At 38.4% G+C, this 12,345-nt stretch overlaps 1 protein-coding gene across 1 annotated transcript; it reads left to right on the top strand.

Annotated features, from left to right (window-relative positions):
- Positions 1-7,865: 7,865 nt before the first annotated feature.
- On the top strand, positions 7,866-10,505 carry LOC143885943 (uncharacterized). Its single transcript, XM_077389973.1, has 7 exons — positions 7,866-8,321; positions 8,433-8,625; positions 8,718-9,076; positions 9,156-9,326; positions 9,669-9,805; positions 10,184-10,240; positions 10,352-10,505. Exons 1-7 carry the CDS (start codon positions 7,866-7,868, stop codon positions 10,503-10,505), a joined length of 1,527 nt encoding a protein of 508 aa, XP_077246088.1.
- Positions 10,506-12,345: the final 1,840 nt, after the last annotated feature.

The following is a 12,345-nucleotide window of genomic DNA, read 5'->3' as shown; positions in this document are numbered from 1 at the left end:
AAGAGAGCCTTAATCATACGGAGTACATATAGACACAGGTAAACTACAAGAAGTGTCATGTCATCACGACGAGGTATATGGGTCATATCTATCTCCTCATAAGTATATACATGCTGGAAATCATTACAAACCCGTCGGTAAGTGGCTACACGTAGCTCTATGGCCTTCCCGTGCTATAGTACGAGGCATAATATATTAATAATAAACAAAACACCGTGTATATAGATTATGGCTTAAAATAAAAAGTCCTACCACAGGAAATTCTACGGGGATAATCAGTTAATTCAATGACATTGATGCAAAAAGAATGCGAATAATCATAGGACACAGAAATATAATCACAGAAATCATAATTGTATCTAATATTATAAAAGTCAGTCATCACTTGTCTTGATATTGAAGTCTAGGTGATCGCACGGAGTCCTAACACACTGATTTGAAGATGAGGATCCTGAGGTCCAAATTTAATAATTAGCTTGGTGTCAATTTCTTCTTTCGGTTTTATGTTAAAGTTATTTAACATATGCCTATTATTGTCTTATGATATCTATCTTTATTTATTTGTTCAAGTACTCTCTTTGTGGTCCCAAAAATAATACTTTCCATACCCTAAAATATATATATTTTCATCAAAATACTCTGAAAATCTGCAACTAAATTAGCCCTAATAACTATAAAAATCTGCGACTTAATCATGCACTAAAAACCATGGAAATCTGCACTTATTATGCCCTAAAGACTGAAAAATCAGCACTTATTTATGTGCTTAAATACTCAAAATCAACACCGATTTAGGAATAAAACAGTGAAAATCAGCAACTAATTAGGGACGTAAGACTGTAAAAATCAGCAACATACATTGTCTATAAAAACTAGAAATCAGCAACTATATTCGTACAAAAATACTGCAAAACCTGCACTAATTTAGTGCGAAAATAACAAAAATCAGCACTTTATTTTGTTCGACAATACATAAAAATTTGCACTTTATACATGGATAATTACATAGAAATCAAATTAGGGTATTAGATTTTGAAAAAAAGAATTGTAAAAACAATCTTCTTGATTTTTAAAGAGACAATTAAAATCACAAAACCCTAATTAGATTATCTAATTCAAAATAAAACATGGGTTACATACCCTAAATTCATCAAAATTAAGGTTTGGATCACTTACTTGGAAAAGGAAAGCCTATTTGTAAACCCAAATCTCTTCTTCTTCTTCTCTCTCTCTCTCTCTCTCTCTCTCTCTCTCTCTCTCTCTCTCTCTCTCTCTCTCTCTCTCTCTCTCTCTCTCTCTCTCTCTCTCTCTCTCTCTCTCTCTGTGTTTAGGATAGCATGCGCAAGTGGGAAGGAAATCTATGAATTGGGTTTTTATAAAACCTCATGGTTTTTGTTTCCTATTCTAACTCTAAAAGGATGTTAAAGTGTCCATTCTATTTAGGTCTCTTAATTATTATCTTTTATTTAAGTTAAACAAAAGAGAAAATTTAAATTGAGTCAACATGTGGCCCACTTACTATTTATAGTAAAAACGGAATTTACTATTTATGGTAAAAACGTACTTTACTATTTATAGTAAAAAGAACCTACTATTTATAGTAAGTTCGGACTTACTATAGTAAGTGCAAACCCGACGGTCCGGAATGCTCCAATCGAAGATCTAAACCGTTGATCTTCGATCGGGGATCTACGACAAGATTTAGATAAAATCATTAACTTTCCCAACCCTTGGTGGGGTCGGGTGTTACAAATACACTAGTAGAGACTTGACCCAAACCACAGCTTACCCATAAAAAATAGAAATAAAAAAATGTTAGGTATGTCTGCCCTAGAACTAACGTTATGATATTTCTTGTTCAAAAATCTGGAAAAGTGTCTCAACCCGCATCATAAAAATGCAAACAATAACAGCTAACTTGTATATTTCACAACACTTTGAAAGCTCGGTTTTATAAGGATCACTTTTTTAAACTTGTTCCTTAATCACGACAAAACATAAGCTGCAAAACATGCTAGATCGGAGATAATCTTACATATATAATTCCATCAGGCCTTAAAAAGATCCTTCACTGTTTCTCATAATATCCTTGTTTTTTTATGGGCAAATATTGTTGTTATTCCTCCAATGTAGTTACAGACTCAACATCACTATGGAAATCTCATAAAACAGATCTTAATAGCTGTTAAAGTATAAAAGATAAATAATGCCTTTCTCCAACAGCTTAAGCTTTTGGAGAAGTTGGTTAGTTAACATGGTATCAAAGCCAAAGGTTTCGAGTTCAAACCTCCCGGATAGCAAAAATCCACATGTGATGGTCGGCCCAAAGTGGGACCACATGTGCCACGTGTTTGCCAAGTGGGCCACACGTGCGGGGGAGTGTTAAAGTATAAAAGATAAATAACGCCTTTCTCCAACAACTTAAGCTTTTGGAGAAGTTGGTAAGTTAACAATAGCTATAGCCATGCACTCATCTCTTGATGCCAAAATGCAAACTACTTAAATAGCATCACCAACTTCAAGACAATACCTCGTTGTTTGCAAAATTTACAGTTTAAACCAAAGAGAAAAATGATCCACGAAAAATCTGATTGGACCCTCTTTTTCTCCCTTTGTTTCTTTATCAGAAACGGTATAGGGCTTAGTTTTCAATTCCATTGCTGATGGAATATCCAGAAAATTCCATTCCGAAATACAGCCCGGAACAGAAAAGCAAATGAAACTTTCAGTATCGAATTTTTGTCTCATCTTTTCTAAAAGAGGCATTACACCAAAACATTCCATTCCAGAAGAAAAGCAGAACACCCTGGATCGGAATTGACAGCTAAGGTGGAGGGTAAAGATGGAGAAAGTTATTTCTCCAAGCAAAACACACATTTTATTTCATAAACATGAATAATATAAATGCCAGCGTTGCTTTCTTTGTGATTTTTTTGTTTTTTCCACTTGTTCAATTATCCAATTTTCTCTCCCTTAATAGCAATGCAGCTATTTTTGTCTTTGGGATTTTGTAAGAACCTTAACTTGTACGCACATAATGAGTGTATGTTCTTTTTTGACAATTTTTTTAAACAACTCTAAAGCTTAAAATACTGAATTTGCTTTAACAGAAAATTCCCTGATTCTCTGATCTAGCATCTTTTCAGGAACCAATAGATATTTCCTCTGAAACATCACCATGAAAAAAACATTCTTCACAGCCAATTGATGTAACGGTCAAGAACAAGTCACAGCAATAGATAGGAGCAGATGGGCAGAATTTAGCTTAGCTATAGGTAGAAATGTCTCCCTATAATCTGCTCCACCAATCTTGGAAATCCATAGCAGCCAGACGAGATTTATCTATGTCAATAGATACATCTGGTTTATGCTTGATGGTATTAAACACATCGACATCCTACCACATTCTGTTCCGCATGCAATTCAACTGTATCCCGTTATCTACTTTTTAGTTGCTCACATTTCCTCAACCATAGCCTCTTTCCATTTATGATGAGAGAAGACATCTGCAAACTTTGTAGGAATTGGGATAGATAAACAAAAGTAGGAAAAGCACGAAATGAAGGAGAAACGAAACAGTAAGAAATAAAATTGCTAATTGGATAACGAGTACAAGAACTGACCAGAGACCGGTAAGAAACAAAATTGCTAATTTGATAACGCGTACAAGAACACTTTACTTTTCGTAAATTAATTGGAAGATCATAAAATAATATAGACATCTGCAAACTTAGAAGGAACTGGGACTAATAAACAAAATCAGAAAGCAGGAAATGCGACTATTCAAAAAAAAAAAAGAAAAAAAAGAAACAGGAAAACAGACCGGTAAGAAACAAAATTGGTAATTGGACAATGAGTACAAGAATGCCTTCCTTTTCGTAAACCAATTGGAAGATCATAAGATAATATCTGAGTGGTACTTGGAGAATCTGATAGAACATGGTCAATGACTAGAGTTGTCTCTTGGATTCAAGGAGCTCTTTGGTGTGCATTGGAGGTTGATTTATCTTCATTTGGTTGGCATCCTGGCACCTGTGAGATTCCAATCATTTCACGTTTTCTTGTTGGACGACATCTCCGTGTTGGTGAGATCCTTCTTTGTGTGGAAGATTGGAAGCATATTATATTATCAACATCGGTTTTGGGGCTGCCGTGGGTTTCTCTTCATTCAACGGGCTATTTGCTTCAGATCTCTTAAACGTTTATTTGTCACGGTCTGGGATAGATATGCAATGTCATATTTTTATTTGGTAGTTATAGCATGATCTGCAATCTTTTATTATCATTTCTATTGATTTGTAATGGTGGAAAAGAGTGAAATGGCATTTTTTTGGTAGTGATTGATTACCTTAATGTATTTCAGGAGTTATATAATTCCTAATTTATTTATTTCGGTATATAAAGAGGAAAATGAGGACTGCTGGTCTATTTATGCATTTCGTAGATGAATTTATTACTTGTTATCCCTAGTCTGGAATGAGAAAACCCTTCCTATTATGACCGTCAGTTATCACTAGTCTGTTCACTGATGATCATCTCTTTCTTTCTATGAGTTTTTTTTATATGGTGCCCAACTGTCAAGTACCGTCAAAGGGGTAGAATCCTTGATATTTGATCCAACAGCAGACCACTTTTTAAGAGGCTTATGTTGGATCACATATCAAGGGTGGTACATCTGACGTACAACCTTTTCTTTCATTAATGTCTCTACATTCAGGTTGGTCATGACAAACAAGGACTTCCAATAGGATTGCAGTTGATAGGCTGTCCGTGGGGTGAGGCCAACATCTTGCGATTGGTTTCTGTAGTTGAGGTAAGGGTTCTTATTTCCAGAAGTGCTAGATACAGAATATAAGATCATTTTCATATGAAAAACATTGTTTTCACCATATTTTATCACATGTTTCAGTCATCACAATCAAGCATAGAAAAGTTATGTCATCGGTTTTCTTAAATTCTCTTATCATTTGTCAACTAGTGTGAGGCCCGTGCGATGCACAGGGCGTTGAAGAAAAATTAAATGAATAATAAAAAGATGTATTAAAATGGTTCAAAAAATAAAAACCAACTGTGCATTCTCACTATTTAAAAAGTTGGAAAAAAAAATCAGTCAAAAGAGCATCTCTCTAAAATCAACTGTTATAAGGGTGCAGTTGTTCGTTGTTAAATATTACGCAGTTGATCATTGTTAATATTATTAAAATGAATGATAACGACTTTTATGACTAAATTTGTATGAGGTAGAGGTCTAGAGTTGATGATCGATATTTACTGATAATTTTCTTTTCTTTTCTTTTTAATGGTTTTTCTATGATACTCTTTTCCTGCAAAAACACACTAATTGCTACATAATTGGTTTTGTCATTGATATTCACCAAAAGAACATGGACACCATCCGAATTTTCTGAAAAAACCTCATCTACAATACCATTGTATTGCATATAAAAGGATAAAAAATGTATATGCCAACAATTGCGCTAAATTACAGCTAATTAATATCTCTAAGGAGGCCAAAGTTAATCACTTCACGCAAATTTTAGCAATTAGTTTCATAGTGAAAATGTTACCCAATAATTTCACCACAATTGGCTTAGATCTAAAATTATAAAGAGAAGCACACGCTCAGAAACTCCATTGACGGCAAGGGGATAGTCTGAAGTTTTATTTGTAACTAAAATCTATTACTAATGTAACACATTGGTAGGGGCATTTATGTTAAAATCCCCTAGTTAGTAATAGACTCGTCTGAGTCATGTTACATTGGCCGAGTTGCTTCCAAGCTTGACTGTAAATGATTAAAAAAATAGAGGAAAGATGGAACACAATTACTGTTGAGAGAGGTAGAGAAAAGAGAGAAAGTAAAGAGTGAGAGAAAAGATTGAGTTAGGGTTCTCCCCCTCACTCATGTAATATAAATAATAAAGAGTGAAGTACAAAGACAAGTATGCCCTTAGGCATTACAATAAAGACCTAAAAACCTGTTAACATTCCCCCTCAAGCTGGAATGTAGATATCTAACATTCCTATCTTGTTACAATTATCAACTAACTTAGCTCTACTTAGAGGCTTCGTGAACATGTCTGCTAATTGATCTGTAGATCTGGTAAACACGGGAGATATGTAGCCTCACTGAATCAAATCTCTAATGAAATGACAATCCACTTCAATATGTTTGGTCCTCTTATGGAAGACTGGATTCGTGGCAATGTAAATGGCGGATTTGTTTGGTCATCTTGAACGACGGATCATTTTTTTCAAAAAATAATCAAATTGGCGATCCGATCGAACCGACCAACTTATTTAATTTTAGAAAAATCCCGACCATTAGACTATGGATTAAGGATTTAAAATTTCTATTGTTGATGATTTGATCAAATGAATTTGACGACTCTCATTCATTTTCATTGATCTGTGTCTTTTCGTAGGATTTTTCCTCACTTGAGCGACTCAATATTTGATCGGGATTGGGATTGACCCTGATTGATTAAACCTTGACTAAATGACACCAAATTATTGATAGAAACACCTAAATTATTCTCAGCCCTTGATTTAGTGATTTTCAAAAAATTGGATCTCAGAATGGAATTAGGGCTTGGACTGTAAAGTGACCCCAGCTAATCTTGATCCGATTAGAGATTGGTAAGGTTTGATCATGGTTTGGATGACATACATTATATGAGTATATGGTAATAGGCATCTCACATGACTTTGTACCATAAATAAGGCCTTTTAACAATTTTTCAGGTCAAACTAGCATACCGGGTAAATTCCGTCGCCCGTTTCGAACATTTTGGACTTTGGGAGTGAAAATTAGTGAAATTCCACGGATCACTTATGGAATATTGTAGGTTAAAGTGTAGCAAAATGGGGGTGTCTACAGTTTTTGGGTTTCTAGGTGGTGCGCATGGGATTATTGAGTTTTTGGGTTTTCAAGTAAGGGTTTTGGGATTTGGGAAAATGCTAGAAGATAAGGATAAAGAACTTTTGACCTTCGTCTTCACGGTGGAAAACTTTTGATCTTCAACCGCAACACTATTCATGCGGTAATATTCACGCGACATTGTTCCTGCGACACTGTTCACGCGGCACAATTCACACGACATTGTTCATGCGGTACTGTTTACGCGGTCCTGTTCACGTGAACATCAACCTTTTTTTTAAAGTATGGAATAAAAAGAAAAAGAAAGTGGGGGAAAGAAAAAAAAAAGGATGAGAACGGAAGAACCCTAGGGCTCTGATACCATGTTACATTCGAAGGTATGAGAAGAGAAGAAGAAGATGAAACGAGAGAGAGAGATGGGGAGAATGCGTTTGTGTGTCTATGTGTTCTCACATACCCACGAAAATATTATATTTATATGTAAGACTAAAGGGTTACATAAATATATAAGAATACTCGCACATCCACACACACACTAATAGTCTTCATGATCTAAGAACCTTCCCTTACCTTTACGTCTTTGTGGCCAGGATGGCGGTAGTTACCGATTCTTCACTTTTTGACGTGTCTGTGTTGTCGGCATTTTTCTCCCGTCTTGGGCCGTCTAATGGTTTGTAGGACAGCTACATATTTGATCGTTGATTGTGACGTTGGTGGTTGCTTGGTTGACTCGTTGATTGTTATTAGTTGGTGGTTCGTTGGAGATTTACTCATGTTGGTGGTGGTTTATTGTTGGCGGTGAATTGTTATTGGCAATTTGCTAATATTGGTGGTGAGTTGTTGGTGGCTCCTTCGTTGTTTGTTGTTATTAGTTGTTTGTAGTTGGTGGCGATTGTAGGTTGGCATTTTTTTGTTTGAGTGGATTTCGTTGTGGATATTAAGTATTACAACTCCTGCATCATCCAGTACTGTTCCTGTGTCTTCCATGACCCTCCCTATGATTCTGATGACCTCTATTAAACGCAATGGTGCGAATTATCCGGCATGGTCTCATTCTGTTCAGATTTATCTTCATGCACAGGGGACGTCCACTTACCTTACAAAGGATCCCCTGTCACTTGAGAGGAAGGAGTATGCCCAGTGGTGCCAGGACGATGCTCACATTCAGACTTTTCTATTCCATAGCATAGAGCCGGAGATTGGTAAGCATATGATGTTTCTTGATACAGCTAGAGATGTCTGGCTTCACGCTGAGACGCTTTATTCAGGGGAAAATAATTTGACACGGATATGTGATACTTACTCAACGCTCCTACGTCTGCAGTGTGGTGATAGATCTGTTTCTAAGTATTATTTTGAGTTCTTCCACTTATGTGAGCAGCTTGATGCGTATCAACCCTCCTCTACTGATCTGATCTTGTTGTGTTGGCCAAGTAAAAGAGTGACCTGGGTGTCGTTCAGTTTCTTGATGGCTTGGCGTGAGACTTTCGTGCCATTCGCCAACTGATATTGGGCATGGTTCTTTACCGTCCCTGGCGGAGGTCTTTTCTAGGGTTTAGCGTGCTATGCGGACAGAGTCCCTGATGATTCCTCTATTGAGCAATATGCCCTTTCCGTGCATATTGGTTATGGTCGTGGTGCAAGTGGTGGTCGCGGTCGTGGCCGTCGTGGTCGTGGCACTAGCAGAGATTTAGGGGGAGGCAGTGGTGGTGGCGACCGTGGATCCAGTAACTATACCCATTGTGGTATGGAGGGTCACACTATTGATTTCTGCTATGACTTGCCTCCGAAGTTACTCCTTCCCCAGCTACTCATCATGTTTCTGGTACTACCACAGAGAGCTCCACTGCAGTCCCTCAAGTGCCTGAGACTTCCGATACACTAATCGTTTCACGAGCCGAGTATGAGCCTTTCTTGAGGTCACAGGATCGAGGAAAACAAGCCACTGCCACACTAGCCAAGGAAGGTAGCAACCCATCCTTCTCTCTCAGTAATTCCAGTTCCTGGCTCATTAACTCTGGAGCCTCCCATCATATGACTGGTAACGACAGACTTCTTAGTTCATTTAAGCCTGGTTCTACATCTACATCTGTCACCTTGGCTAATGGGACGATGTGTCCTAATTTTGGTACGAGGACACATCCGTCAAACCTAGCATGTCCCTTTCTTCTGTTTTATGTGTTCCTAGTTTCCCCGGTAACTTCTTTTTGTTAGTCAGCTTACTCGCTATATTCGTTGTTCTGTAACCTTCTTTCCTTCTTATTGTACTTTTTAGGATCTAACGACTAGGAGGATTGGTTCGAGCCATGAGGACGGAGTCTACTATTTTGATCGTGAGGCTCCTCATACTGCCTTGCGTACTTCAGTTGATTCATTCTTGTGGCATTATCGCCTCAGTCACCCTCCAGTGGATCAGCTACAACATTCTTCTATTATGTCTAGTACAGTTAGTACTTTTCATTGTGAGTCATGTCAGTATAGAAAACACCATCGTGTTTCCTTCTCATCACGTTTTGCTAGTTGTGTCTCGAGTCCCTTTGAGTTAGTTCATTCAGATGTTTGGGGACCATATAGAACTCCATCTATCTTTGGTTGTCGATATTCCATTGTATTTGTGGACTATTATTCAAGAATGTCATGGCTATATGTAATGAAAGATCGTTCTAAAGTGTTTAATGTGTTTTGCTCATTTTATGCTGAAATATCTACCCAATATTCCTGTTCTATTAAATGCTTGCGCACTGACAATGCTCGTGAATATTTTTCTGCTTCTAATGGCTTTCAACAGTTCTTATCTAGTCATAACATTATTCACCAGTCCTCATGTGCCCATACTTCTCGGCAAAATGGGGTTGCTGAAAGAAAACTTAGATATCTTGTTGACATGGCACGCACCCTGCTGTTTCAGATGAGTGTTCAAAAGACGTATTGGGCCGATGCTGTCCTTACATCCTGTTTTCTGGCGAACCGTCTCCCTTCATCCGTCTTATAGAATCGTTCGCCCTTCTTAGTTTTACATCCCTCTAGAAACCCTTTTCCACTGCCTCCTCGAGTCTTTGGGTGCACTTGCTTTGGTCACAACCTTTGCCTAAATAAGCTAGATCTTCGTGCCATCAAGTGTATTTTCCTTGGCTACTCTCAAACTCGAAAGGGGTATCGTTGTTACAGTCCTCAGCTCTGTCGTGATGTCACGTTCTTTGAGGACACCCCATACTTTACCGGGTCTGTTGTTACACCCTCCCCTGACCCATCACTTCTGTTGTCGTTACCAGTTCCTCATGTATTTACGTCCCACATGTGCAGATGGCGCCTCATGCGTGCCACCTCCTCCACAGCCTGTTGGACCCATCTAATTTTGAGGTAATTGTTTCTTCTTCTGTACCTGATGATGCTCCTATCTCATCACACACGTTCTCGTTCCGCCATTCATTCTATTTCTAATGTGGTTTCTTATGCTCATATGTCACCCAGTTACCATTCATATATGTCTTCTGTATCCTCTGTTTTTGCTCCTCATTATGTTGTAGAGGCCTTAGCTCATCCTGGTTGGCGAGCTGCGATGGATGCAAAGTTGGGTGCTCTTCAGTCTAATCGTACTTGGCAGTCGATTACTCTTCCTCCTTAGGCTCAGGCTATGGGTTGTAAGTGGGTGTTTACCGTCAAATACCTACCCGATGGGACAATGGAAAAGATTTAAGACGCATTTGGTTGCAAAGGGGTACACACAGACATATGGTATTGATTACACGGACATGTTCTCCCCTGTGGCTAAAATTCCATCAGTCCGAGTTTTCATCTCTCTTGCAGTCAACATATCACAACCGCTCTTCTAGTTGGATGTCAAGAATGCCTTCTTCCATGGTGATTTGAAGGAAGAAGTCTACATGGGGCAACCTCCTGGATATGTTGCTTAGGGGGAGATGAGGCATGCCGTCTGTCGGTTGAGTAAGGCCCTATATGGCCTTAAACAATCTCCTCGCGCCTGGTTTGGGAGATTCAGTGAGGCAGTGGTACGATTCGGTATGACACAGTCTGCTGTAGACCATTCGATATGTAGTTCGCAGTCAAAGGATGGTCGGATCTTTCAGGTTGTTTACGTAGATGACATCATCATAAGCGACAGTTTAGGTATGGAGAGACTGAAGGATTTCCTTCAGAAAGAATTTTGAACCAAAGATCTTGGACGCCTGAGATACTTTCTTGGGATAAAGGTAGCATATTCACGTGAGGGACTATCTCTGTCATAAAGAAAGTATGCACTGGATATATTGGAAGAGATGGTTCTTCTGGGAGCGAAGCCAATTGAGACACCTATGGCTATGGACCCAAACGTCAAGCTTTCTCCTGGATGCAGACGCCTAGTTGGAAAACTGATCTACCTTATTGTGATTCGTCCAGACATTTCTTTCACAGTCAGTGTAGTCAGCCAGTTCATGAGTTCGCAACGGACATCTCACTGGTCAGCAGTCGCCCAAATTGTAAGATATTTGAAGAAAGCTCATGGAAAATGATTGTTCTTCAGAAAGCATCGTCACATGAGGATTGAGAGGTATTCAGATGCAGATAGGGCAGGATACCCCGCAGAAAAAAGGTTTACCACTAGTTATTGTACCTTTATTGGAGGTAATTTAATATCATGGAAGAGTAAGAAGCAGGATGTAGTGGCCCAGTTGAGTGAAGGGCAGGTTGAGATCATTTATGTCTGAGATTGGGTTGCCTTCCTCATCACCTGCTTTGTTATATTGTGACAACAAGGCAGCCATTCACATAGCATTGAATCCAGTCTTCCATGAGAGGACAAAGCACATAGAAGTGGACTGTCAGGATCCAAAAAGGGGAGATTTGCACTGTTTTCACAAGGTCAAATGATCGGATAGCAGATATGTTCACCAAACCTCAAAGCAGAGCAAGGTTGAGTGACATATGTAACAAACCGGGAATGTGTAATATATACACTCTAGCCTGAGGGGGAGTGTTGAGAGTGGTCGTGAATTACATACTCATGTATGGGGGTATCTCTTCGTGTGAGAGAGTTGTAACACAACTCTCTTTCATTCTTTCTCCTCCATTCTCTTCTCTTCTCTTCTTGTCGCATGGAAGATAGGATACCTCTAACAATACACACTAAAAGATCATCACATAAGCAAAAAATACCCATAATTGTTTAACATCAAAAACCTAGTGACAGACAGTGTCACTTCAGTGCATACCACATTTCACATATAATACATACAAATATTTATACACAATACATACACCAACATGAAACTCATATAAATACAATTATATAGCATAATGGTATGGTATAACACTAATATACTCACCGTGTTTCTTTCGCTATGCATTTCGATTTCAAGATGCACTTTAGTAGGGATGAAAATAGAAACTTCTTGTTCATTTCGTGTCGATGTTGGTGATATAAAACTGGGGTAGGAGAATTGTATTGAAGTTTGAAGACAAGCCCA

The sequence above is a fragment of the Tasmannia lanceolata genome, unplaced genomic scaffold (assembly GCF_043159265.1).
Source record: "Tasmannia lanceolata isolate RefF3 unplaced genomic scaffold, GAP_Taslan_0.1 ptg000011l, whole genome shotgun sequence".
Lineage (NCBI taxonomy): Eukaryota > Viridiplantae > Streptophyta > Magnoliopsida > Canellales > Winteraceae > Tasmannia > Tasmannia lanceolata.
The sequence above is the reverse complement of the archived record's forward strand: the minus strand, read 5'-3'. Positions and strand labels throughout refer to the sequence as shown.

Bases quoted from the DNA above. Each gene is read 5' to 3' on its own strand.
- LOC143885943 (XM_077389973.1), top strand. From the start codon at position 7,866: ATGACCCTCCCTATGATTCTGATGACCTCTATTAAACGCAATGGTGCG. The intron at 8,322-8,432 runs GTGACCTGGGTG...GGTCTTTTCTAG, and splicing joins TGTGTTGGCCAAGTAAAAGA to GGTTTAGCGTGCTATGCGGA. The intron at 9,077-9,155 runs GTAACTTCTTTT...TGTACTTTTTAG, and splicing joins ATGTGTTCCTAGTTTCCCCG to GATCTAACGACTAGGAGGAT.